This window comes from Neodiprion virginianus, chromosome 1 (genome assembly GCF_021901495.1).
Source record: "Neodiprion virginianus isolate iyNeoVirg1 chromosome 1, iyNeoVirg1.1, whole genome shotgun sequence".
In the NCBI taxonomy this organism is placed as follows: Eukaryota; Metazoa; Arthropoda; class Insecta; order Hymenoptera; family Diprionidae; genus Neodiprion; species Neodiprion virginianus.
Window position 1 is genome coordinate 29,193,324 of NC_060877.1, and position 27,515 is coordinate 29,220,838.

Here is a 27,515-nt window from a genome sequence, read left to right on the forward strand (position 1 = left end):
GGAAGTCAAACTTTGAAATTCATGTGTAAATATTTTATTAACTCTCTCTGCTTGGTATTCCGCATATTTCCTGCCTCGTGATGTGTATCATAAAACTTAAGAGTTCTACGTAAAATCTGCAGTAATTTCTGAAACCGTCTCTGCGAGATTATTTTCGAAGACGCGGTAGCGGAGTCTCAAGTAATGTTATCTCAGGTGCAACGGGCTATAATTCGAAACGCTGCAGAGGAGTTACGTATATGAACGTGGGTAGACTCATTCGAGCTCTGGTTGGCACCTATTTTCCAAAATTTAGCACAAGGTCCGTCTTTTTACCAGGTCTAAGCGATTTTTAGGCGTCAAAATACTACACGGAACAGAAAAAAATGTCGAGGTAATTAATGAAACGGAAACAAATAGAAAAAGCAGAAGACAAAAAATAAAGTTCGTCTAAGATGACATCAAACATATTAGATTTGGCCACCGAGTGGAACTTTCGGTCTTATTTATTGTCCTGATTAATACCGTTGTACAAGAGAAAATTGACAATCAGTACATTAATCGTTGTCAAATATTTCTACAGGTTGAATAGATTTATCTTTATCCCAGACATATTTCAACGTATATTAGGCTGCGACTTGTGAAATATTGTGCTTCTTACCTTCAATCAGCATGTATTCTGATATCGTTAATAGGCTTTCAGAATTCCAGGCAAAAGAAGTACATTGAAATAATCATTATTTTCTATTCTATTTTGCAAAGAATACTTAATTAAACGAACCAAACAATAGTTTGCGTTGGGGAATAAGGGAAATATCGCATAGATGTACTTGCTTTGAAAAATCAAGCAGTTAGTTTACTGTCAGATAGTAAACGAGTTTAGATTTGCAAGAACGTTGAATGATTTCGCCGGGTCTAGTATGTAACAAGACGCAAACTGCTGGTGAAAAAATATGATCATCTTCAATTATACAATTCGTTTTCATGTTCTGTAAAACTTAACGTAAGTAAAGTGATATTTTGTTTTTATTCAAAGAAACAAATTTACGAACATAAACCGGGGTGACGACGAGTTTAATGTCAACTAGATACAAACAATGTTGATCTCGTGGGCGGTGTTAACCTGCAGGAAACGAAGGAGCCAGATTTAGTACCTGATCGGAATCCGTCTAACGCGTCGACTATAAGCTCCGATTCGAAATCGGCTATTTAGTGCAACCCGCAAGGGTACGTAACGTGTGAACGATGGAAGATTTTTGGAATCACCTATCCCACGGTGAACCTCCTCGACTCGGTGTCGCCTTGCGTCGTCCATTATACGGAAGCGGCCGCGTATACTTATAATATATTTCATTTTTCGCTCTATTTTCGATCTCTCGCCGGGGTGGGAGAGACAGGAGGAACGGGGAGAGTGCGTCGGGATTCCTCGTGTCTTTCTAGCTGGTTTACCGCATGCCCACAGTGTATACATAAACCCGCCCCGCCGGAGTCCTCTTCAGGTATTTGCCGTCCGTCGTACAACACATTAGCCACCATGGTAAGAGATCCCTTTTTTTTTTACCCTATAGACGCAACACCTCAACAATTATCATTTCGAAAAATCGTGTTCTTCTTATCCGTGACGCGGTACTATATCAGTGCAGACACGCGACGAATCCCGCGGAAAAATTATTTCGGGAGTGAAGGAAAGCCTCCGTTTTTCAATACGAAACATGCACAAGGATAAAAGTGCACGTATCCGAGGACGGATTTCCTCCTTATTAGTCGAGATAAATTTATTGTACCGTCAAGATCTAATTGCACAATTATTTTTCAATTCGCGACTGCAGTGTCTTACTCAATTTAACGTAACTTGGATTTAATCAACTTGTTTGCTCATGTCCATAAATACCATTGTAACGAGAAGGAGAAGGAATACCGTAGGTCTCGTGATTGTGACCAAAAGTACTGACGGTAAATAGTAATGATTGACGCGGACGCCGAAGCGAAGAATTGATCCCTTGAAACTTCATCTACTTATTAACTGTGTAGGAGGAGGTGTTAAATCCTTATTACAAAAAACGACAACACTTGCATTGAAACTTCCGGCGTCATATGTTACTCGAAATTATTCTGCTTGTTGGTTGAATTTTCTACGAAAATCTTTTAACTTGTTCTACAGTACGTAGCAAATTGTGAGTTGAATATCCTGCAGTTCGTTATGCTGAATATTTTGGCTAGCAGAGTTAAACCAATCTTTCTTGTGTACAATGCAGCAATGAAAGTTGCAAATTTGGTAAAAAAGTAAATGACCAATTTTATGGGAATGTATTGCATAATCCGCGTACCACATTTTTCCAACCGCACTTCAGATATTTTAGTAGCTGACGTTATTGCTTACCCTGCTGAATTTAGAAAGGTCGAATATTACCGAAGTTTATTAGTAGCATTCAATAACTTTGTCAGTCCATTATCGACTTCGCTTTTAAAAACAAATAAGAGGCGCTCCAGATGAATTGAACGCGTTAATCTACACCGAGCGTATTGGTTTACAGGAGGAAGCTGACCAGAAAATGGCTGTTATGCGCAAAGCGTTCCAGATGTTCGACACGAGTAAGAGCGGCTTCATTGAGACCCTAAAGATCGCCACGATCCTGAACACGATGGGTCAGCTGTTCGACGACGCGGACCTCAACGCCCTGATCGAGGAAAACGACCCAGAGGGTAGCGGAAAGGTGAACTTCGACGGTTTCTGCAACATCGCTGGGCGATTCCTTGAGGAGGAAGACGCCGAGGCCATGCAGCAAGAACTGAAGGAGGCCTTCCGTCTCTACGACAGGGAAGGAAACGGTTACATCACCACCGCTACCCTCAAAGAGATCCTCGCCGCTCTCGACGACAAGTTGACCAACCGTGACCTCGACGGTATCATTGCTGAAATTGATACCGACGGTTCCGGCACCGTTGACTTCGATGGTCAGTATTTAGACATCACAGAGTTCACTTGAAATCTTACATTAAACTCTGAAAAGAGACAAAACACCAAGTGCCCAATCAGGTTTCCCAAGTGAGAACACCGATCTCCTAGTTGTAAGATTAGAACTGCCAAAAATTGATTGTTGAATTTGAAGGACCGAGTCATTCAATGGCACGACCGAACTTTAAAGATTATGCAAGTATCTTGAAAGAAATTCCACGCCGCCTTTGAATGATCCGTAAACACTTGTTAGACGCCTGACGAAATCGGAACAGGAATCTAAAGTGAAAACGAAGTACCTACACGAGTGTGGAATACCGGGGTCGGAGAGACTCGTGGGTATGATGAATATCGCACGGCAACTGTTTCTAATTTTGCAACTAGAGACGTTATAAATAACACGCGCGGTTTCGTGGCTTGAGAAATGTATCCGGGGGTTAAAAATGTATAGCGAATCGTGAAACGAGGAGGTAACATTTGATACGTGTAATTGCAGAATTCATGGAGATGATGACCGGTGAATAAGGATCGTGGCCAACGTCTTCGGTTAATTAATTCCCGTGCCAACAAGCGTTCAGAGATCTTTACGCCCAAGTAACATCGACAATGATCCGGCATAAAGCCAGCCGAAAGCCCGGAGAGCTGCACTGCCACGGACTCCTGCACGAGTGTTGGTTCCGTTCAATAAACGCATATACCTGTCAGCGCCATACTTCTAGCGTGATCGGGTCGGCGTCACAAACATGTACATATATCCATTAATATCATAAATCATAAATGAAATTAAACTAAAGCAACCAATCGGATCATGTAATAAATATTATTCCAATATAGGTATTTTATTTTCGTACAATCTGCTAGAACACTATACATAAATTTGCCTTCTGACACATTTTTATCTGCGTACTGACTTGAATAATATTGAATATATCAATAAATTCACATTGTTCTCTTATCGGCTTACTCTGCAATAAGAGTTGTTGATACCTTTGGTCTAGAAATTGGTCCCAAATATCTGTTGAATTCAACATTGTTTGGTGGACCTTTCCCTGATCCTCAAAGCCAGTCGACCAATCGGCAACCAGCTTTCAACCGAGTACCTTTCGTCCCGTAGGTTAATTTAACACGACACGTATTACTCCATATACATTATGTATATGTGTACACACACCCATACGCGCGCACACACACGCACACACACAGACACACACATATATATATATATATATACTTGGAACTGCCGTAGTTCATTAATTAAAGTGTAGCCGGTGCCTAAAATTGATTAATTCCAAAGTAAGTATACCAGCAAAAGTAAATAAAATAAGAAATCAGCTGTACTCGATTACGAAGTCGATAATATTACACCATTTCCTTTTAGATGTCAAACCTTTCGGTGCAGTGGAAAGATTTCTTAGAAATTAGCATGTGATTTAACAAAAATAACATCACTGAAAAATTTAATAAAATATCCAATGAGGGTTTAATTATCACCATTAAGAGTTCTGTTGAATGTTGGTAGTAGACATTTCACGTTTAGACAAGTATAGGCATAGCTTACATCACATGACACAGACCAAGGATTTGTTGATTTTACCAAATATGACGAAGAAGATGTGTTTTTTTATGTCAGGAAACATAATTTCATTCATCAAAACAATCGATCGAAACACAACAATTTGTGTTACATAGTGTTTATTTGAATGAACGAAATATCTCTAGCCACATTTGATCGCTATATTTGGTACCTAAAGTCTACAAATTCTTTTTTCTATGTACCTTATTAATAATGGGGCAATGGAAATAATGATAACAACAATAATTATAATTATAGTCACAGCGATCACGGAAATAAGTAACGACACTCCATGGGCGTATGTTGTGTTATTTAAAACGTATTACGATAGCGTGTGCCACCTCTGGGTTGCTTCTCGGGGTTTTGAAAAAGCTGCGGTCCAGTGCTCGAGCGCCGGACCTCTGGCAAACATGTAAGGTCCCAGAACCACTCGACCCAGGGCTCTTTCCTTGGTACCACGCGCAAGAAGGCTCACCGTTAACGACCCCGTTAGACTGGCATCAGGACCGCTCAACCTAAATCGAGAAGGTTTAAAGAAGTTGAAAGAGAGAGAAATGGAAGTTCTTTATCGAAGTCAGGGGACTAAGGGCTCCGCTCAGTGCGTAGAAAAAAATACAACAACCGACCTCAGATGTATATACGCGCTGCTCTTAGCTATTTTCATTTGGAACGATTTCTAAAGAAAAGTAAAAATGTCGCATGAATATGACCTAGTACTAGAAACGTGAAGAAATGTAAAAAGTAAAAATGGATCAGTAAGTCAGAGGCACGCTTCTTCACGTATGTTAGGCAAATTGTGTTCGGGCTTGATTCTGAATGTGTCAACGGTGAGAAGTAACACCGAACGTTGATGGCAAGGGGCTCGAGAGGTATTTATAAAGTATCCACGAGAGAGAGGAAGGGAGGATATAACGTGCTTACCGGAAGTGGAGAGCCTCGCTGAAAGGCCAACACCCTTGTCTGGGCCTGGCAAGAGCAGTTCTCCTTGTTTTCAGGGGCTTGCAGTGCTTGGATAAGGTCGCTCTCGCGCATACTTCGACGACACCTTGCCTCAGGCCTTTGGCTTCCATAACTGTCAGGGTCAGACGACCGGAATGATCGTTGTATTGGAGTGACAGTAGAACTTCCCCGCGAGCACTGTGATCCGGCGGTTCCTGTGAGGGTCATTTCAAAACCGAGTTGAACGTTACGTTGAATTTATCTTCATTCTACCGTAAGCTGATTTGATACCTGTCTTCTGTTATTTATAATTACTGCGTCATGTATTCGAAATACGCACTTTGTCTAGGTCCAACTGAAATATTCTCGGCTCGCCGTCGGGAAGAGCCCCTTCCAAAGACACGGCCGCATAACCAATTGTCGAATTTCTCTTTGGACGGCCGCCATCGATTACCGATATCCGCAACGTTTTTCCACTCAGATCACCGTTCGGAACCTGTGTGGCACGATACAAATTAAATCAGCGTTTTTGTGAAGAAAAATATCTGCCGAACGTGAGTAAAAAAAACCTCCCACCCAAGATACATTCGTTACTCAACACGCTACGAGTGTAATAAGGTGTATGTACTTGTTCGATAATTTTAGATCACTTTAAAGTGTCGCATTCACCAGCTGTCGCGAAATCAACTGTCCAAAATCGAAATTATCCCAGAACCGACCAGCTTCGCGACGATGCCGATCCTGTTCAAGCTACGCTAGCAAAAATACTTACGAAGTACGAGGTACTTGAATTCCATGCGTATTTTTATGTGATTATTAAGAACCTGTAAAACGAAGGTCTCGTCGAATTTCGGATTGCAGTCTCTTCGTTTCTGGCGTGACTGAACGTGACGGCGATCTCCAGGAGCCAGGTGAAGTCTGACCATAGGATCGCAGCTTCCTCCTGGGCGTGCAGGGAGGTTTCGCGCCTTCATCAGTGTCACCGTGAGCTGTTCGGTTTTTGGCTCGTGACTGAGCTTCATCCAGATGCGACCGATGTGACCTTCTGGATACGGATCTTCAGTCGGCGTCGCTTTGTACAGGTCAGGTTCTAAACATCCCAAAGATCCTCCGAGGCCGTAGCTTCCTGATAAGGTCAGAACGGTTCCAAGTTGGGTTTAATTATTTGTCGATATCACGTGGAGCCGGCAATTCGGTGGAATCTCAAAATCGAAAATTTTAAGCTTTCGCGTAATGGAGGGTTCAGACTTTAGGGTGTAACCTGTGGTTCCTGATTCCTCAGGGAGGACTTAAAGTGCAGTTTTGTGAGCGAATAATACGAGGTGGAATAAAAGCGTTGCTAATAAATACCAAAGAGGCCGTGTTGGGAATAACGACTCGAGGCATGGATAATCTTCGGTAAAGTGCACCATTGTTAAGGAAGTGTAACTCCACTCGGAGAAATAATTTGGCATGAGCAGTGAAAAAAGGGAGAAAAGAAAAAAAATCATGAAACAAATTGTTAAAAACTAGAGGTTACCGTCAGCGTGCCCAGGCTATATATAATATATACGTGTTTTGCATAAATAATCTATACGTCATTCAGGTGAAAAAAGGGTTTGAACGTTACATTATGTTCGTGGTTCCGAAAATGCGCGTGAAAAATTTCTAACGACCGTCACCGAAACTCCTCTCGTGAAATAAAATTCCATTTACCAAAGGAGTTGGACCGTATTGTCCGGGGCTGAGGCCTCTCCATGGAAAGCGGCAGGTCCTCGGGGTCAAGGTCGGCTAATATGTCGCTCGTGGAGTTGGCCGAATGGAGAATCGGTAGGTTGAAGACGACGTCCTTCGTGACGAAGGTTGGCGCTGGTCCTTGGGAGGGGTAGACGACTATGCCCTCGCAGCTGGGGACGGAAGACGGCTGTTTCAGCCGACGGCGAAGGGCGAAAAGCGTCCCGCCTATCACCAGGAGCAACACAGAGGTTGCAGCTCCTATGGAAGGGTACAGGACCCCCCCTGAAACACCGCAATGGTAACGTAAGCGCGTGAGTTTCGTCGGAGAGAAGCCTGCAAGGCCTTGGGGAGATACGGTATTGATGCGGGGTATAATTGGGCAGAGGGTTGAAAAAGCCTAGTAAATACCCAGGGGCATGCAAAACTACCTGTGCTTTTTTCGTCGAAGAGCAAGGTCCTCGAAACCTCTCAATTACTACAGGGTAATTACAACGGGGCAAGGGTGAGTTAATTATCAATTAAACGCGCGGTTGCGATACGAGCCATCAGGAATACCCTTATATTTCTGCAAACAAGGACGAAGCCGCGTATACTAAGCTACCTTTTCCCACATTGTTATACAGCGATAATCCAAAGCAATTGGGTCATTGTTTCCCATGGGAATTTTATACCACGGTTCTCGCCGTCAGACTACTACTTGATATTATTGCAGTTTTACCGTGGTTGTGATCGGATTACCCCACGTCCGGATAAACGAAGTTATCTTCTCAAGGTAGGTACAATAATTCGAGGGTCGGTGGTTAATTCTATTCTTGTGATGTGTACCTTTCAGTTTTTCGCTTTCGAGCATCCTTTATGCAGAATGCGTTCCACGGAAATAATTCTTATTTATAATATGGCGTGGCAATGATTTCGTCGTAAACGGATCGTCTGCGTTCGGAAAAATAGGAAATTAGAATTTTTATAGCTGTTATACTGCGTCGTGTTTGACAAAGTTTCGATTATATACGATAATTGCCGACAACGTTTTTTGCTTCGCTTTTCCTTTAATATTTTTTGTTACTTCCATTACGCCACAAACTCGATTTGGGAACTGTTAGAAGAAAAGAAACGTTACAAAACGGATGATGAGGTGAAAATAAAAGATGGGATTACAGATTTCAAGGAGATAAAATTCTACTCGCGAATTTTGTTTCGCGCTCGAGAAGCTCGATAATTGGACGAAGTTAAAAACACGTCCAATACTTTTCGTTAAAAAAACTTTCCTCAATTTTCTGTGCCGTACCTTTTTCCCAAACATAATCCGGAGGAAGTTCGCTGAATACTATGAGATGAATGGAAGAAAACAATAGAGGGACAGAATAAATACGAATGAAATCACGTTCGACGAGCTTTTTTATTTGTTGTTTATTATGACAAAAGTTTGCCCAGTATCTTTTCCACGGATCGGTTATACTCGCTATGTGAGTTATTGAGTTATGTTTTTTCCATCTTTTTTTGGTCGGGGGCAGTCAAGTTTTTTTATCGATTAATGTTTCTCGCTGAAAAATAATCGCCCCTTATTTCGTACGTTGATGACGGCCAGAAAGATTACAAAAACCGACCTCATTGCAACAAAGAGGGCAAACAATACTTCGTATTATACACAGAGTGAGTGGGAGTTTACTAATCAACTGAACAGGTTTAATTAGGAAACTCAATTATTCATCTCAATTACGTGTCATTCAATACGTATTATTGACATTTAACTTAACGATGCCGACTGTAACTATGTCAAGTTCTTTTTCTCTCAAATTAATTTACATTCCTTTAGATTTCTAAGATATTACAATTCAACGCCTCATTTTGCCGATTCGAATAAACAGCACTTTTTTGTCGCGAAAAAATTCGCCCACGCGGCGTATAAAACCTTCTCGCCGTGGCGTCAAGCGGGTTGAACAAGCGCTCAGAATTTATTCTGCTCGTCTCAGATTATAACGGGGACCTCCTGGTATTTGACGTAAAAAGGGAAGTTGTTGATAAAAACAATTTAATTGAACGGCATTTACCGTAACACGATTGGATATTCTGGTTTTGTATAGTTTAATATCCATTCATGTAAAACAACGTGAATGCGGCTTCTGTGCGACGTCTTCATGCCGTATTTTTATTTTAATAACTAATTAAAACTCAGGTCCAAATCAATCATTACTTCGTGAAGTATTTTTATAGGCAGATTTCGTCGAGTTATACTGCGGCATAAATTATAAATTGTGTAAAGTTTCAAGCTATGTCAGAAAATCGTTGTTAGTACTCTTTCGAATTTATTTATACAAATTGTTGAGTCCAATGTTTTATTCCCGAACGAAAGGCAACCCCTGCATCCCGTCGTGAAAAATTTAAAACCCGTTGATTATAATTTTGCTGGAAACTTAGGAATAATGTGAAACGAAAAATTCTTGGCGGAGTTTTATTTTCTGAAATTTCACGAAAATCACGAAAAATGGTGCCACTAACGAACTTTCCGTTTGCAACGAAACTTTGCAAGTACACGGGCCGAAAGTAGGGAGGGAGGGAGGGGGGAGGATCTTACTTAAAAAAAACGGCTTAAAGTCATTCCTAAACAGATTTCTAGCGAAAGAAACAACACATTCCGGTATAACTTGGACCTTTGCAGTTAGATTTAGATCTTGTGACAGTGTGAATAAAATGGAAAGGGTGTTTCCGAGGTGTAACGGGCACTGCGGAACTTCAACATTCTATTCCATTTCTAACCTTGCGCTACTTAGCTGATTGGCAGAAAATAAAGGGGATGTTAAAATCAAGGTACGCGTAATCAGCGTGTTGAACTATCAGTCAGTTTATGCGCTGATTGCCTCAATAATACTCACCAACAGTATCGATTGCATCTGTTGTTGCACCGTGCGTTGCATTTCTGCTGAATGGGAGCCCGTCGTCAATATGGTGAAGCTTCATCTCTCATCTGTGGAACCAGAAAAATATCACGCAATTTAAAAATAAAGGAGGAACACCAGATGAATCATTAATTTTGAAGTGAGGATTTGAAGATAATTCGGACCACGCTCCGAAACTTAACAAATCTTATTCACTTGTGGTTAACAAAACCAACCGAACGAAATGCTTTGTGAAATTGCAACGGAATGAAGAAAACCGTAAATTATAAACCGTGGTCTGTAAGCTCTCTATCGTCAGAATAACGCGTAAATTCAATGCAACTTTCCGCAGATTCGTCCATAAGCAGTTATATACAAGATACGTCAAGAGAACTGTAGTTTATTATCAGAACTGTAGTTTCCTCGCCATTGAGGTGTAGATGCGTGACGTACCAGGAAAATCCAATATATTTTTCACGAAAAAAGTAAAACGAAACTAGACTTTGATGTTCCAATGCGAGGTTCACTGCGTCGAGACGAATTCGTCGAAACTTGTAGGTTTTTTACGCGGGTGCAATTAAGGGAATTTCATGAAACACTCGCTGTTGATACATGCATTGAAGCTATTTAATAACCCCTGTTGATGAAGGGAAAATTGAAATACACGGACCATGTTTGAACGGAACGGGATAGGATGATCGAATTTGTTTGGCAATTGCACCCTAAAGCTTTTTGCAAACGGTATTCAATCCCTTTGGGCACCCTCGGATTCCACCGAAAAAAGAATATTAGCATTTCACCGTTGTACCGCAAACGGAAAACTGGTTTCCCGAAAGCTTGTCAAGTACACCGGAATCCAACGAATAATAGTTTTTCTTCTTTTCCTAAGCATAATTTCTGCAACTTCGAAGAACAAGGCTCTACAAATATATCTCCCGTAAATATACCACGATACGCTTTGGCGCTCTCTTTCACGAAGAGAACTGAACCATCCCTATTTTCTTCTTAATTCGTATCAAACTGCCAGATGTTGATTTACCCTCAATTGCGGGTCCACGTTTACCCCCAGGAACCTAAAACTTGACTTCGTATGGATGAACTTTGTGGGTTACGGTAAATTAGAGGATCCAGTGACAACAAGCCTTTGTGGAGGAGACACCCAAGGAGTACGGACAAAACCATTATTCGTTAGAATCCTAGAGTCGCGCGGAGATTCAACGTGCCATGGTCTGAAAAGTGGAAGATCAATGTGACGACATTCTTTCTCCCGAGCGACGTGTAAGCTATTTTCGTCACATCGTATTTTTACGCAGGAACACGTCCGCTAAGCTTGTCTCTTTTGGGATATTTTTGCACCGCAGCACCTGATTGAATTTCAAATTTTCGAATCGGTCGATCATCGTCCTGATTGATTGACGGATCTAACGCGGATGTGGAAATTTAACAAGATTATTTAAATCAAGCTTGGCATAATAAATTTTGTAGTAATTTCCAGATCGTGTTGAAAACTTTACTCGACAAGCGCTACCTGTCTACGGATATCAAGAGTAAGGACGTGGGACACTGATTGATCATGTGCACCAGCTTCGCTATTTTCATAATCCTTACCGTGGCATCGAGTATCCTAACGCAACACCGCGTATCCTGGGGTTATTATCACGATTCCCTTTCTCCTTTGCCAATGAGGTAACTAAATAGTTACCCGTGTAACCGCGTGCAGACTAATTATAGAACTTTCTCAAACTTCTAACCCACAGTATTGGAGCAGCTCTTCGACCAAGTGGATTTAATTTTCGGGCAGGTATTTATCAGCCGTTTGACGCCGACGAACCATTGTGACAAAAAATGCAGAGGCTGCATTCCGGTTTCGTTTGACCGCAAAAACTAATTTTACCGTGATGGCAAAATTGATCGATCGAGGTTTCATGAGGCGGGTAAGTGCTGGGTACTTTCAAAGAGATGTTAATATCGATTTCAATGAAATTGAATTCGGTGCCTTGCTGTCTCCGTGTCCGTAAAATCGCTGTGCGTATTTTTACCCATTGCACTCAGAAACGCAGGACTCCAAATTTTTCTTTCGATCCAGGAAAATAATACGTGACAATTTCATCTCGCTTTACGGGGAGTCGCACAATTTAGAATCAAAAACGGCTCGCCTGTGGACGAAACGGTACGAGATTGTCATTTGCAATAATTGGCCACACATTCTGGTTACGGCGATTCGGGACAATCGATGAAATGTTAACTAGCGAAGATAACGAGATTTTGTTCTCCGCATTTGGCATTTACATCGATTGTTTGCGTAATTTGTCATCCTTTTTTTAAAGTCCTTCAAACTACATGAAAAGCTGAGTTCATTTGTTTATTCTCGTCCTTTAATTGGGCCCGATATAATTTGTTACGTCTTCTATCTCTTTTACGAAACCTATTATTTCGTCCATTCAGACTTGATACAGATATCCGACCGTCTCTCCTACTTCGAATTTATTTTCAGGCAAGTTTTCTGGTAATCGCCTGGAGTTTCACGATCAGCATGGCTTACGCTCGGAGTTGCGGGAATTTATGCGAGATCATCTCCGTCGGCTTTGAGGGCTACTTTTTACGAATACCGAGCCGTTAGCTCCGCTGCAAAGGCAATTGGTATAAACCGCAATACCGAAACGCATTTCAATCACTATCAGTCTCGTTTTCATCGTCCACTTTAAAACCTCAATTCGCGTCAGTTTGGTATTCGAATTTTCTCTACCACCAGGGGAAATTTCCGAGAGAAAGTAAACTTAAAAAATTGCCTCCACAACTCGAGCCTGAACGTTAAAATATGTAGCGTCACGGCAGCAGGGATGAACGAAAAAATTAGGTATTCTGCACCGCGGTGTGACTTTATTTGCATAGAACTCGCAGCTACGAGATTTCATCGCTACTTTTTGGGACTGATAATCCGCATGTCGGGATACTGTGGCGAGTTTCGAGGGGCAAACCTGGATTATTGTGTACTTTGTATCGTAACAGGATTGAATATCGAGGTTGCTCTCCCTTGTTTGCTCTGGGACGGGTGCTCAGAAACTCTATACGTTGCATCCGCCGTCTATATCTATTGAAAGTATACATATATTATACTCGCGAGGTTCAACCCTTGCAGTAAATATTGGCGCGCTTATTCGTACCGTCGAACCCTAACCAGACGTGTTTAACGCTTCTCGGCAAACATGTGCCTATTAGCCTGTATCAATGTTCAGCGGATCATCCCCCAGTCGTATCGATCAGTTAATTAACGAGATAACCCAAGTTCTAAGACTTATTCTACCGTGCCATTTTCAGTTTTCAACATTTCCTCAAGGTTTGAATATTCAATATCTTTTCCTACGGCTTTCCTCGGGCTCGTGCGTATCTGCGTCTTGACTTTTTCTCACGGCACACTTTCCGGTATTGGTTCGAGGCTGGCTTCACGATCCTGAAGGTAAAAATTTCAACGCCGACGTGTATGAGGCTGAGCTGCACTAGCTGAGGTGAGCGACTTACGGAAAAGTTTATTTAAAATCCATCTGCTATTTGAAACGTTGAATTTTACGTCCGTGTTACACGGGTTAATTTCAAGTACACTTTCTGCCCCATGCGAATGAGGACGTGTTATGTGCGCATTAATGTAGCCGAAATGTGAAATGGATTTAGCGTTTCAAGGAATTTCCAAAATTTATGAAACTCGGAAATAGCCGGACATCGAAGGACAGAATCCAGCACCAGGATTGAAAAGTTTAACTTGAACGGACTTAAAGAGAGACGAAACATCGGGCTACAGGGAACGGAGGGCTTTGCATCTCATTATAGTTCGGCTGATAGGAAAACTTTCTTTAAATTCATATTTCATACTTGACGGTAAACAGACTTTGCAGCGGAGGATCGGCACGCGATTTGCGAAGACATTTCGCGTAGTATGAAATTTCTATATCACATACTACCGCATAACTCACGGCCATGTTTTTCGAACATACGTACATTACACACTCTCTCCCTCTTTCCGTAGAGAAAATACCGATCTGTCGATGCTAATAATGTCAATCAGTCTGAAGAGAGAGCCGTTAGGTAAAGAAACACAGTATTTTCAAGGCGCAGTTGTAATAGTTACGAACAATTCAGAGTGATCGTAATCGTTATTGGATTACATATTATACGATATATGTATAATTGTATACACCATACTCCGTTGCCTGTGGCGCGGCAGTTGAGCTCACTTAGTCGTTCGCTAACTGAAATTTAGATGTATAGATAACTTTGTCAGACGATTTAGTACCAAGTTCGTCCAGTTAGCGCCCGTCGGCTTGGTCCTGCCCTAGTCGAAGTACCAAAGACTCTTTAACAAGTTCAATTCGAGATTTACGTCCAATCTCAATCCTTGGGCAACGCTTGTAACCATTAGCAAGTGGCTCGCATTCGTCGAGCTAATTGCTTGAAATCGTATTGGGTTTTCTATTTCGCCTAGGTATTGATATACGGAGGGGGATACACGCGCCACCCTATTACATGAGTACCATTTAACTTGCCTCCACTCGCAATGTTTGAAATTCCATTTAACTTGGTACACGAACCATATAATTTGATCTTACGGTTACTCTTTGATTTTTAGCCAGAAAAATATGAAGGATATATATATATACATACACACTTGCAGATGGTGTATCTTTTACGTTATACTTTTACGTGATGAATATGCCCCTCGTGAATTTCCAAATATAAGGTTCGCTGAATAATCATGCTCACCTGGGAAGTTCCTTTTCTTTGATATGGCATTTACAGATAATCAGTTTAACACTGTTCTTTGTTGCAGAGTGGCAATAATGTTTGCACTGTTGTCGATATGCGACTATGTACACTTGTAATAGTTAATCGCCTGAACTTTTGTGTAATTCGACATATTGCATATTCTGTTAGTGACAAACAGCGGAATGGTGAATTAATAAAGTAAAAAGTAAAGAATCTTGTTTTAATGTCTGTACACTGTATAATAGAAGCAGGTCAAGTAAACGTCCGACTCGAATTGCAATTACTCTGACCAAGTCCTTTCATTAGTCACAAGGGATTTCAAAGGGCGGAAACCGCAAGGGGCAGCATTTCCTGTTGATGAAAGTTGATAGTTGGATGTACTCTTTGACTGTACTTTTTGCCTAGAGAGGTAAAGCGGTGTTCACTCAAAGGACATTGGAATTAATTAGCAGCTCGCAGAATTCAGTGAAAATGATAAAAATTTTATTTTTTCATTTCGAGGATAAACAACTCTCGTCGAGAGTTCAGGTATTATTGGTGCAACATAAGTATACTCTTATTCAGCCAGTCTCGCATGCTGGACTTTGTCAATTTCAAGTGAAATCTACATCCAAGGAAAGTAATTTTGCCATAAATGGATTGAGAATTGTCAAGTTGAACGCAATTAAACTAGTACGACCAGCTTAAAGTTCATTCGACTTGTGGAATTTCTCTCACTGTTCATTCCTCGATGCGTTACAAATGACGTGATAAAAGCACCCATGTAGTAATTTCGATTTCTACACATTGTAACGCGGGTACAGAGAATGGTTAAATTCGATAGCGAATCCAGTATAATCGTAATTCATGAAGATAGAAAAGCAGCAGATGTAATTTATACTAATATGTGATATTTATTTCCTATTTTCAGATTCTTATGGTTATTTTTCCGACCAGATGCTTTTATTCGAGCATGAAAAGGGTGAGATAGTCCAGAAATCCTGAACGGATATCGGTAGATCGTCCTCACAAAATTACTTCAAATTTATTCGGGACATTTGGTCTTCCGCACGAATGCACAGCTGGCTGTCCAATCTGTCAGCGTGTGTCACTGAGAATTTCTGCCGTTAGAGTTGACTCTCAGATACTTTTCTCGGTATAATTAATTTCGCGAATTTCGGATATTTCGTACAAGTGAAATTTTCCTTAACCACCCTGTGGATAGCGATTAATAATCTAAAGACGTACGTCCAAATATAGTCCATACCGAAATTAGCGTTAAATGTACGATAAACGCGTCAACTTCTATTGAATTCCACTCAATTTTGGTCACCCGATGAAGGCAAGGAGTCATCGAAGCTCGAACAGTTGGTGTGCGTACAGCTCATGCAGGTACATGGATAGTTACATACATACGTATAATTTTGTAAAACGAGCTATTAATTAGCACGGGGTTAATAATACGCCTACTAAGAGCGATCTTACGCGGCCTGCGTAGCTTTTCATGCTCTTCCTATTTGATATAACTTTCGCAAGGATCAAACCCCGTACACTTTAAAAAAATTCACAGTGTTAAAATTCACCAAAAGTGGCTGGTGTGAACTACTACCGAACAATTTTCGTGGTCAATTCGGAAGTTGAACGTCTGCAGATAGTGTTGCATCGACGACGAGCAGTATTAGACTGACATCAAACAGTGTTGGATTGACATAAAAAAATATTCTGTACACGTTGATACCGCATTTTTTTACAAGGTGCTGTCTTGATTACAACCCTCTCCACCCTCCTCTCCGTAACCGAAATAAAGACATACAAACCGCGGAATTTCGGTGGCGATTTTTTTAAACGGTCATACGTATGCCTTGAATTTAACGATGGGAAATTGAAGCAACAGGAAGACGAACAGGAACCACACTCACCTCGTGGGTAGTAGCCTGCAGAATGGAATTTGTTCGAGCGAAGGTCCCGCGCGCACTGCTCAGCCACGACTGTTCTAACCATTCAGCCGCGGGTTTCTGTGCTTGCGCGTCGATATGGAGTCCCCTGGCGCACGCTCTCCCCGTCGTCCTCAGACTCCGATATCCTCTAACAGCCGTTTCATGTGCTCTGGCTCCAATGTCAATGTCGACCTTTTGCGATGCGGCGGGGAGATGATCTCCGCGGTAATTGTCTTTCACACGGAATCCTTTGCCATTTGAGTACCATGACGAGTTCCGGAATTCCGTCACGGTGACTACTTGTGAAACCTGCTTAACTTTTGTTCTAGGTGCAGCAATGCCACTACAAACAAGGTGAAAAGAGCAGCGAATCAACGAGACTTGCCGCTGTAATCCCAGTGAAATGTTCATTCTCAAACAGACAATGAGTTCATTCCTTGTTTACCCTACTAGTGAAGCGATGCAGCAATATATCAGTGAGATGTGAAAGAGACGAGACGGTAAATTTTCATATTGCAATGTCAAAACGTTTATTTATCATAGTATACGGTTATTAAATTTATAGAGTAAAGTATAAGTGTGAAACAGGGACAACAGTCGAATAAAGCCGGGTCGTGCATATTGGTCTGGTTACGAGTAGGAAGAGATTCGGTGAGAATTGTTCAACTAATTGCAACTTCCGCAGCAGCTGGTTCCTTCCCAGAAGACCTTGACGTCGACCATCTTAACGTTAGGAACATTAAGACATTCCATGTCTAGCCTTCTGTCGAGAGGGTAGCCGAGTGGTCTACCGTCCAAGGATACAGCACCACCAATGACCTCCGTTATGTCCTTCTTTTGGTAGTACTCGGTCAGGTACGCAGACTTAACATCGGCAGTTCGATCTATTCGGCGTTCATAGTAGTTCTGGGCAGCTTGTTGGTCAGTATCGACGTTCGATGAGTCTGTTCTTCGATGTACGGTATCCGTGTCAATGTCACGGTCTGTAAAAAAGACATTGTTTAGCACTCTAGTTAAGAAGTTTGTATGACACTCTATCCTATATTCTATGAATCTATGTTAACGGTGCCGATGAAAAAGTCTCATTCGTATTCGAGAGTGTTTAGACATGTTAAATTGCTCACATGTCGTGTAAGAACACCGTAACAATAGAGAAAAAAAGTGAAGACGGAATAACCTAACGATACTCGTCTTATTTTTTTCAGTCATATTAAGCGTACGAGAAGATACGGAAACCGGGACAACTTACTGTAAAAGACGCCTTCTTCTTTGAGCATCATGCTACGGTAATCATGCGTCCATCCTTCATTGCGAATTTCTGTCGTGATATCGATGTCGGGATACTCTACGTTCTGATAAGTTTGGAATTTCGGAGGGACAACCGCTTTGTAAGATAGGGTAGGCTGTTTGGGCGAAGAGACGATCACCATAACCTGAAGTGGCATACCGTTGCGTTTACCTTTAGGAAGAGCTAGCCTCTCGGGGAAACCGAAAGCTTCCGCGATCTGGAAAGAAATTAATGATTATTTCTCTTCATGAAATTACCGTGTAACGGTAACACTTGCGAACCGTACCATGTCAGGGTAGAAAAGCTGATTAGAGGTGAGGCCTTCCTGGACCTTACGGAATAGGTCTTTCTTGGTCGTGGCATCAATGCTACGCATTGGAGCATCAATGGAGTGCCTGGTGATGACATTTTGTCCTTCCTTGACTGTAAGGCAGAATTAAGGCATTAAATGTTTGAACCTCAGGGCACGGCTACTGGCTGCGAAGCAATCGATTAGGATTCGCAAATTTAATTCTTCTATACTTACTGTCCCAAGCGAATTGATCGATTTCAACGAATTGATCTCTGTTGTGAAGGATGTTTACATAGCTGCCATCGTAGTTGTATTTGGGGCCGACGTAAACTCTCGCAATGGCGTCCTTGATGGTCTTGTCGCTGTTAATGATTATTTTGAACGTGTACGGTTTGTGATTAATTCTGTCGATCGCTGTCATGATCTTGACATGTTGGTTTTCTTTGCCATGCGGAACAGTTGTAGCCGAGTCAATGTCGACCACGAATTTGTCGCAGTAAGTCGTCAGCTTGTCGAACTTGACACTTTCGATGGTAACACCGGGCAAGATGATATCTTCTTTCGTGTAGCTCGGTAAAGCGTCTTGCCATCTCTTGAACAGACGGATTATGCGCTCCCACATCTCGTAGAACACTGGATCGCGGGTAGTGGTGTGATAGATCTCTAGGTTGCTAGGGAGTGGCTCCCAGAAGTGTTTCGTGTAAGGCGCACCACCGAGAAGTTCGCGTGCAGCGGCTTGAAGACTTCCGTAATATCTTTGGGGCAGAGTTTAATGTCAGAAAAAAAGCATCCATTTACAGTAGCAATTCGCTTACCTGGGATTAATGCTTTTTCCGGTGCTTTCAATCATGTTACCAAGTATGTTCAGCCCCTTACGCTCGTACAGAGCCAAAAGGCTTCCTTGGGTCGAAATGGCAAATCCACTGTCAATTGCGTCCTGCAGCCTTCTCTCGATTGTCAAAACGGTTTTGAAAAGATCTTCCTTTTCGCGTTTCAAGTCATAATTGAAACTACGTCCTGTGATCTCGAGGCCATTCGGATAAGAAAGATGAGATTTGAAAGGCACGTGTACGCGGGTGAATTCGATTTCATTCACAGTCGGTATGTCGTTGCTCAGGCGTTCAAGATTGTAGCGAGCCAGAAGTTGCTGGTGTATGTAGTAGAACATGGATCCGCGGGCGGTTTCACAATGTTCGCATTCGTAATTCTGGGCGAAGTCCAGATTTGTTGCTTGACTCTGTCAGAGGACAAGGAACCTTTCATCAAACCATCCTCCCAGCAAAAAATTCAGCATGGTATTTTAAGGGAGGAATAACATCCCATCTGGACTGCTTGGAATTACAATTGACTCACCATTGCTTTCATCCATCCGCTAATGCCGAAGAAAGCGTACCATGAGGCGAGTCCAACATCTTGAGTGAAATAGGCAAGTTTCTTGTCGTACTCGGTCATGTAGGGAGTGTAGTTAGATGCAATTACGTAAGTGGCGGTCTGGCCCTTTTCGAGGGTTCGAACGCGAATGTCCTGAGCCTCTTTCAACACCCTCGTGTCGATGTAGTAGTATGGAAAGACTTCGTATGGTGCCGGAAGGACGAGGCCTCTGCAGTCGGTGCGTTGCAATACTGCCACACTGAAAGCCTACGGGGAGTAAATATGGTGTCGGTAAGTTGTTACTTCAGAGTGCAGTGATCGGTTTCTCCGCGTCAAACTTACCTTGTAGAATTGTGCTTCGTTGAATATGCAACGAGCCCAGGCGGCGGTTTTCAGGAACGTATCGTAGGTTTTCGCAGTCACGAGGGTCCTGGTAAGAAGAGAAATTTCTTTGCGCAACTCGGTGGACGAAATTGTGAACGGGACGCGCTTCCGCTGGATGCGACCCATCTCAACAAAACGGATGAGATATTTGACGGCATTTTGATCATCGTACAGTTGAATGTTTTCTTTAATGTTGTAGTCACGGCCGATTTTGCGCAGCTCCTCGTTAGGGATCTCATGGAATAGGTTCCCCAAAAGCAAGAGAACATCTTGCTGCTTCTTCAGTACGTCGACATTGCCTGAATAATGTAATGCCATAGACTGTTATAGACCATGAGGGTACGGAAGACAAGTTTACACGTTGTTGGAAGGTGCTGGAGAAACTTTTCGACGTGCGTATTTAATCTGGTTGACAGCTTAAGTTCGGGTTGGTAAAGTTTTCAGGACATATAATTATTTCAACGACTCTGTGTCAGCTTTTACAACACCGTGTGAAATTTCGTTGACAAACACGTGATCACAGTTTGGTTAAAACAAGGTGAGAGAGCATTCGCTCTACACGGAAAAATACAATTAAAAATGTGGGATCAATTTTCTTCCGGCAAAGCGGATCGAAGACGGTGCTATTTTTTAAGTAATGTAAAATTAAACTTACCAGCTTTATTTGCCAGCTGAGGGATTGCGGTGGCGGCTGCCACGAGGGCCAACAAACAGAAGCTGAGACGCATCTTGATACAGTGGTTTGTATGCCTTTCATCGGGGGCTGCTCACCTTATATACTAGCCAGCTGCCTTGGCTGCATCCCTATCGCACTTTGAACTTTTGACGACCCTAGGTGATATTCACTGCCTTCTGTACTGGAGATATTCTCGTTATTTTTGAGATAGTCCCCTCTCAACACCAATGCACCCTCCGTCGCTAATATGTCTGATAGCTGCGTAAGAGAAGGAGATTATACGTACCCTTTCCCCTCTAGCCTCTTGTTTGTTCGAAGCATACTATTATGTAGAAATATATCTAGTAGACAGAACGGGTAAGCCATTCCTTACAGGGCAATTACTACATGCACTCCGAAAAATTTCATTTTCCGTATAAGTTATCAAAAAATTCTAGTAAAATGGGTATCCGCACAATACCGGTTTAGGTAACGTTGGAATTACAAGAAAATATGGTAAAAGTAGCTACTTAGTGAGACTATAGTTTTAAATGCTATGTTTTCGGGTTATTGCGAAATTAAATTTGCTCACTTAGTTTAATGAATTTTCATCAGTTGAATGAAGCCCAAATTGTCGCGATAGTGAAAAGAAATGTAATGCATGTAGCAAGGATAAACTAAATCGTAAAACATACTAGATTCTGTGGATACAGCTACAAAACTTATTTCCGTTTTGTACCCAGAACTATTATTTAGAAATAAAAATAGTTAAGGACTGTGTAGTAACCATAACTATAAGTCCCAACGGTGTATCTTTGCCAATAATCAGGTTGATGTATTTTATTTTTTACATTATATTAATAATCTATCACTAAGCTTTGGCGGGTCCAGATAAAAATTCTGCAACCTCATTTATCGCAATTCAGCAGATTTGGTTCACAATCAGCTTGCTTCAATCTTGCAACTGTTGCAGTTTACTAATTTGCATTTACGATTAGATATCGAGTTCACCGCATGTCATGGATTTCGAAATAGCATGCACAAGAGTTTTTAATATGACTGCAAGCGATAATTGTGGCAGTTCGTAATCTAAATATAAAAAATTCAATACTTTTCGTATTAATACATTGTTGCTTGAAGGCACAACTAAGGGACAAATAAAAATGTTTTTAAAGTTTCAATTCCATACTGTTATTTCGGAAACGCATCAATAAACACATCTTGTTTTTTCTTTATCTATATTATGTTGGCGTTCGTAGGCACATCCAGCAGTCGATGGCATTTCTCTTGTATATTGCCACGAAGCCTGATGAAATAATTTCACATACAGAAAAAATATTAACCATCTCCAATTTTTACCCCATTCTACTCGTACCTATTCAATTCCTGAGATGGAATATAACTTTGCGAAACCTTTTATGAGTATCGGTTACCCCTGGTGCAAAACTTGCGATAAACTTGAGACGAGGGAATATGGCTTCGCTCGGCGATCGCAGTTCTTTTATTCGTTGTGGATTCCGTTATAGCTTTGTTGCAATTACATTCAGTACACAGGTGATTGCCGGTCGGTGCCGCTGAGCTATTATTGTTGAGTTAATACAATATAATTTATTATGTATTCGTGTTTTTGCAAACAGAGGAGATTTTCTTATCCAATACACTGGTTCATTTCTTTTTGCATTGGCATTAAGTCGTTAGCTTTGAATACACGGCGTATACATGATTTTCTACTAGGTTCGGGCGTGTTTTTGCCCGTTTAACTGTTCAGAGATACACTCTCAGGTGCTGAGGGATTACTGAAAATTTCGTAAGTCACGTGTAAGGGTCGCATAAATTCTCGTATAAATTGCGAACTCGGCGCGTATCTACTTTCCATGAAGAGAAGTCCATTAACTTTCTCAAAGTTTGCAAGTAATACTTGCTTGTTTGATGCCGAATTTTGAAATGTACATAATATAACGTCACGTTCAACGACGATTATGCGATAATGTGGCTGGAACCTTAAAAATATATTATCTAAGAACGATGATGTAACGAGGTAGAAATTGTCGATGGAAAATTTTGCGTGTAAGCAAAATAATCAGATTTCATCGTTACTTTAAACGCGTTTGAAGAAGTTCTTCGACGTAGATACGTAGAATGATTATAATACATGAATAAAACTTCACTATGAAGCGTTCTAAATTTTCCATGAAAAACACTTTTAAATCTCGAGACCAAAATAACATTGCCAGATACTCTTTTAATTGAACACAACTTACGGAGATATTTCTGGTAATAAACATGATATAATGTTAGGTGATTCACGTTCACTTACGTGCATATGGCAGTAGATACTTTCAATGGATGCTAGGGATAAATCTTATGGTGTTGTGGACTGATAGTTTGGTCTAATTGACGAAGGAAATTTCAACTTCGACCGAACTATTGTGCCATGAAAATACAACCCGTACTTGATAATGGTGCCCAGTGGCTTTGCACAGTGAAGGCTTTATGTTTTATTGTCTCGTTCAGCGTATTGTACAATCGTTGTTTCATAAAAAAAAAAATGCGTAAATATGTACGCTTCTTGAGTCATGAATTATAGTGAAATACCTGTTAATTCTGAGACTCTATCTTCTACTAGGCGTAAGAAACGATATTTTGATGCATGTATCCCGGTTCGTAATTTTTTTCTTTGTGTCATACTTCATAGAATTGTCTTGCAATTACCTCCATTGGTATTAAAAATGATGATTCATTTTTTTGCTACTAAGGTATTGGCTTGAAAGGCTTGTCTTAGCTTCTAACAATAATCAATGAAATGTATTATTTTGTACCCTGCGACGGGATATTTTCATGTAATTTATACCGTCACAGACTAGAACCCCAAATACGATGAATAAAAGAGAAAGGAGTTGAATGCGACGATAAAGCAGATTATTAAATTTGAATTATTCGTGAGACATCTTCAGTAAGTAAATTTCCATTCGATCTATGTAACTTGCGATAGGATGAGGCGGTGTTCACAGCTGATTTAACCGAACGGCTTGTACTTTCGTGCATATGCACCTAGGTGCGATATGAGAATAAATTGAAGAAGGATTTAGTAGATACGATGAAATTTATTCAAGTTATACACGTATAATCTGAGATTTGAGAGCTACATAAAATACGAATATAGTAGTTAATTAAACTCATCTGTTGCGGGATGATAAAAATTGATAATTAAATGTACATATTGTATCATTAAATTTCATGTAATAAAAAGAGTATCTTTAAATCAGTCTCAAAAAAGAATAATCCTTGTTACAGATTCTTTGGGGTGCCTTCAACCTTTGAAAGTGATGGTAACATCGCGACTGAACATGTTGGGCGTGAAGAAAACGTCTGGGCTCTCAATTTTACGATCGAAGGGGAATCCCATGGGACGATTGTCCGGATACTTGTGACCGTGCATTGCACCGCAGTAGCTGATACTACCGCCGTAAGAGTAGTCTGCGGCAACGTCGTTTACTTTCTCTTGATCAAAGTCGGTCAAGATTACGTAGAGAGTGAAGGGCATGCCTTCCGGTTTTCCTTTGGGGAGGAGTAGACGGTCCGGATATCCGCAGTGACGATGATCCTTGTCCACTTCGACGGTCGCCGCACCCTGAATGCCAGCCTCGACACGATCCCAGAGTTTCTTGGTGGATATTTGGTCGGGAATGGTCACACTCGACTCGGAGGATTTACGTAGAATGGTGTTCTCGCCGCTTTCCACTGTGGAGGATCGAACCTTAATTTCAAAAGAATTTCACCGCCGTAGGCTTGGCAGTGAAATAACTGCTGGGCCACATTGACGAGGGTAAAAATGGTTACATTGTACAATTCCAACTTACGTTTGGCGGTGAATTTGTCCAGCTCGATCATGTACATCCGCTTCTGTTCGATGTCGATTTCTTGGCCGAACCAATCGTACTTCGGTCCCAGGAAGATGCGAACAGCGGCAGTGTGGGACTTGTCTGACTTGACTTTGATGTCGTAAGTGAAGGGAGCGTGGTTCATTCTAGTGACGCGAGCCTTGATGGAGACGTCGTCGAGTTCCACGGTGTCGTCCAAGGCGTTCAAGAGATCGACGTCAAAATTCTCGAAGTATGTTTCCAAATTGTCAATGTCAACTTTGGTAATTTGAACATTGGGGAAGTCGAGCTCTTTTTTGGTGTACATTGGCAGAGAATCCTTGTGCTCCTTGAAGATGTTGTCGATGTACTTGTGGAGGCGGAAGAATGCTGGGTCACGAGTAGCAGTTTCGAAGTGTTCCATCACGCCGGGAGGAAGCTGAATTTGGAGAAACATGGACCGTTAACCGTGGTGGCAGAGAGATATTTTTGTCTCGCGAAAAGCAATACTCACGTTGAATTTACCCTTGGGATCGGTGATCTGTCCCAGCATGATGTGTCCGTAATTGTGAAGATAGCCGTAGTACTCGACGTGGGGTGAATCCATCGAGGGTTCCATCATGGAACCGAGCATGTCGATTCCCTCGGTATCGTTGAGAGCTATGATTATGCCATTTTTGCTGAAAACGAAGCCATGAGCGATGGCCTGCTGGATGCGCCTGACGTAGTCCTTCATCTGGCGAACTTTGATATGTTCCACGTCCTGGAAAGCAAAGTTGTCCGGTCTCGAGGGGAACTCTCCACCCACTCGATAGGTGGTCTGGGGGTGGAATCCGTCGACGATTACGTCGTCAAAGGACAGAGGCTCGACGAACGGTAGCTCGTTGGAAAGACGCTCGAGGTCGAAGCGGGCGATTAGTTGGTGGTGCATGTAGTAGAAGAGTTCGCCCTTGCGGTCCTTTTGCAGTCCGTAATCAGCGCTGCGCCACCAGAACGGGAAATCCATGTGCCAGTGAGCGTGGTGGGAGTTCATGCCAACGTCTTCGCCGAGGTAGGCGACCCTCTGTTCCGGATTTTTAACCGTTCCGGTGAAATTCATGCGGATTACCGCGTCCTGTTGACGCATCTTTGCGCGGTAGGCTTCGTGGATTACCTGGAACAAAAGGGGGGTGGTGAGTCCACGCGACCGTACCTTCGGGATTTCGTTCCTCGTGTCTTCTCTTCAAGCTTACTTGAGAGTTGACGAAGAGATGAGGGTAGGTCTCGTAGGCCGGAGGGAGGATGATTCCCCTACAGTCGTGACGATGAAGGACCGCCACGCTCAGGGCGTAGACGAAGATACCTTCGTTGACGCGATCTCGAGCCCAGCACGCCGTCGCCAGGAAGGATTCCCAGTTTTTGGCGAAGTAAAGAGCCTCGAATAGGACTATCATTTCGGCACGATGAGCGTCGTTGAACAGCGTGAAAATTTCACCGCGAGGTAGAAACTTCTTTGTCTTGAAGATCTTCATTAAAGAGTGAACAGGGGACGCATCCTTGAAGGAGAGTTCCTCGAGTCCTGCCACGAACTTGTCGCCGAGTTCTATTTGATGCTTGAATCTGTTTGGCTCGTGAACTTTGCTCAGGAGACGGAGAATCTCCTTCTGTTTCAACAGAAACTCTCTTTCCGCTAATTGAAAATCAAGACAGCCCGTCAGTTTTATGCAGGATTAGCTACACTGATCAGCATTTCTTACCAATAATAATCAATAACCGTTAACGAATGGCCGGAATTTGTTAAAATCAGAGCGAAAATATCCGTGACCACGAGAAATTCAAAGTTGACATCATCGATCGATAGCAGAAACAAATTACCTTCTATTTATTGTTTCGATATAACGTGCTCAACTTGTACTCAAACAATGTGAAACAAGATTGAATCGAATGAATTGAGGATGCTGGAAGAAAATTTTTACCGAACACTCTTTGGGCATTGAAGAACCAACAACTGACTGTGTAAACGTTCTTATGTTTACCCTCTTTATTTACGATGGCCACTGCACAACGAGGGAGCAATACAGTAAAGTTCGATTTACAAGCACAGATGTATTAGCACGTGGGCTGTACAGTCAAGTTGCCACGGGACAATGGAAATTGTAGTAAATGAAGGTAGGTATGTTCCTCGAATACCGCTAATACATTTGGGGATTGTTACATCCGCAAGAACTGCTGCACTTCCAACGAGTTTGTTTCAAATTCAATCCGTTATAAAACAACCTCTTCCCACGTACAGTTAAAGTTTCGTCAATAATTTCGTACCGGCGAACAGTTAGTCGATTCCGATTTCATGGAAAGCAAAAGTGTTCTCGACAATTGCTATCTATCAGATTTACGACTCCACAAGTTCTTCCCGAGATCAAACAAATTTACTATCTTACCACGTGAAGAGAAATTGAGAAATTTCGTCGATTCGAAAAACTTACCTGGAACGGCGATGACAGCAGCAAGCGCAGCCCCCAGAAGGGCAACCACGACGAATGCTCTCATTGCTGAGTTAAGAAACTATCACACGTAGGGTAACCCGTATATCGACGAGTTTGGCTCATCCTCGACAGCCCTCGACTTATATAGCTAGAAACGTGAGGCAGAGATCGGACCTAGTAGCGTGAAACACGGGCCACGTCGTGTGAATCGTGTTTCCTAGGGCCGTGCGCATCGTCGCTAAAGCGATATTGTGATGCAGTATCGGAGTTTACGTATGTCGAGTACGGTCAGATAAATTCTGGATCAAGAATAGACGTGGAAAGTTTCGGATGCCTATGAAAACACCCGATAAGAGAAAGGTCAATGATGCTCCGACGTCCATGTAGGTACTTTTTAGTCAAGTTTATTTAACTTTCCGTTTCTCTGTTTTCAGAGAAGAAAGGAAGTTATTGTATAATTACCACGAAAATTAAAAGTCAAGTTCTCACCAGA

The 27,515-nt window shown here is 41.9% G+C and overlaps 4 protein-coding genes and 1 long non-coding RNA gene across 6 annotated transcripts; 2 read left to right on the forward strand and 3 right to left on the reverse strand.

Annotated features, from left to right (window-relative positions):
* The first annotated feature begins 1,382 nt into the window (after nt 1-1,382).
* LOC124303553 (troponin C) lies at nt 1,383-3,768 on the forward strand. The gene is made up of 3 exons (XM_046760930.1): nt 1,383-1,516; nt 2,514-2,934; nt 3,432-3,768. The coding sequence occupies exons 1-3, from the start codon at nt 1,514-1,516 to the stop codon at nt 3,458-3,460; spliced, it is 453 nt and encodes a 150-aa protein (XP_046616886.1). The 5' UTR covers nt 1,383-1,513; the 3' UTR covers nt 3,461-3,768.
* Nucleotides 3,591-16,973, reverse strand: LOC124303456 (synaptotagmin-15-like). 2 transcript variants are annotated; one of them, XM_046760712.1, is made up of 7 exons: nt 16,693-16,758; nt 10,034-10,125; nt 7,143-7,445; nt 6,272-6,573; nt 5,788-5,943; nt 5,430-5,662; nt 3,591-5,023 (listed from the first exon to the last, which is right to left on the reverse strand). In XM_046760712.1, exons 2-7 carry the CDS (start codon nt 10,116-10,118, stop codon nt 4,831-4,833), a joined length of 1,272 nt encoding a protein of 423 aa, XP_046616668.1. In that variant the 5' UTR covers nt 10,119-10,125; nt 16,693-16,758; the 3' UTR covers nt 3,591-4,830. The 2 variants fall into 2 exon arrangements, with proteins under 2 accessions (XP_046616668.1, XP_046616753.1); XM_046760797.1 differs by lacking the exon at nt 10,034-10,125 and having other exon boundaries at nt 16,693-16,973.
* On the forward strand, nt 5,605-6,437 carry LOC124303639 (uncharacterized). The gene is made up of 4 exons (XR_006907953.1): nt 5,605-5,721; nt 5,797-6,001; nt 6,093-6,229; nt 6,309-6,437. It is a non-coding gene; the product is annotated as an uncharacterized LOC124303639 (long non-coding RNA).
* A 242-nt stretch (nt 16,974-17,215) lies between the features above and the next one.
* On the reverse strand, nt 17,216-20,812 carry LOC124301294 (allergen Cr-PI-like). Its single transcript, XM_046756180.1, has 8 exons — nt 20,701-20,812; nt 20,004-20,344; nt 19,644-19,928; nt 19,106-19,527; nt 18,525-19,045; nt 18,285-18,421; nt 17,960-18,215; nt 17,216-17,693 (listed from the first exon to the last, which is right to left on the reverse strand). Exons 1-8 carry the CDS (start codon nt 20,771-20,773, stop codon nt 17,377-17,379), a joined length of 2,352 nt encoding a protein of 783 aa, XP_046612136.1. The 5' UTR covers nt 20,774-20,812; the 3' UTR covers nt 17,216-17,376.
* A 3,126-nt stretch (nt 20,813-23,938) lies between these two features.
* On the reverse strand, nt 23,939-27,086 carry LOC124301309 (hemocyanin A chain-like). Its single transcript, XM_046756201.1, has 5 exons — nt 27,023-27,086; nt 25,793-26,229; nt 25,075-25,713; nt 24,561-24,999; nt 23,939-24,441 (listed from the first exon to the last, which is right to left on the reverse strand). Exons 1-5 carry the CDS (start codon nt 27,084-27,086, stop codon nt 24,011-24,013), a joined length of 2,010 nt encoding a protein of 669 aa, XP_046612157.1. The 3' UTR covers nt 23,939-24,010.
* Between the last annotated feature and the right edge of the window lie 429 nt (nt 27,087-27,515).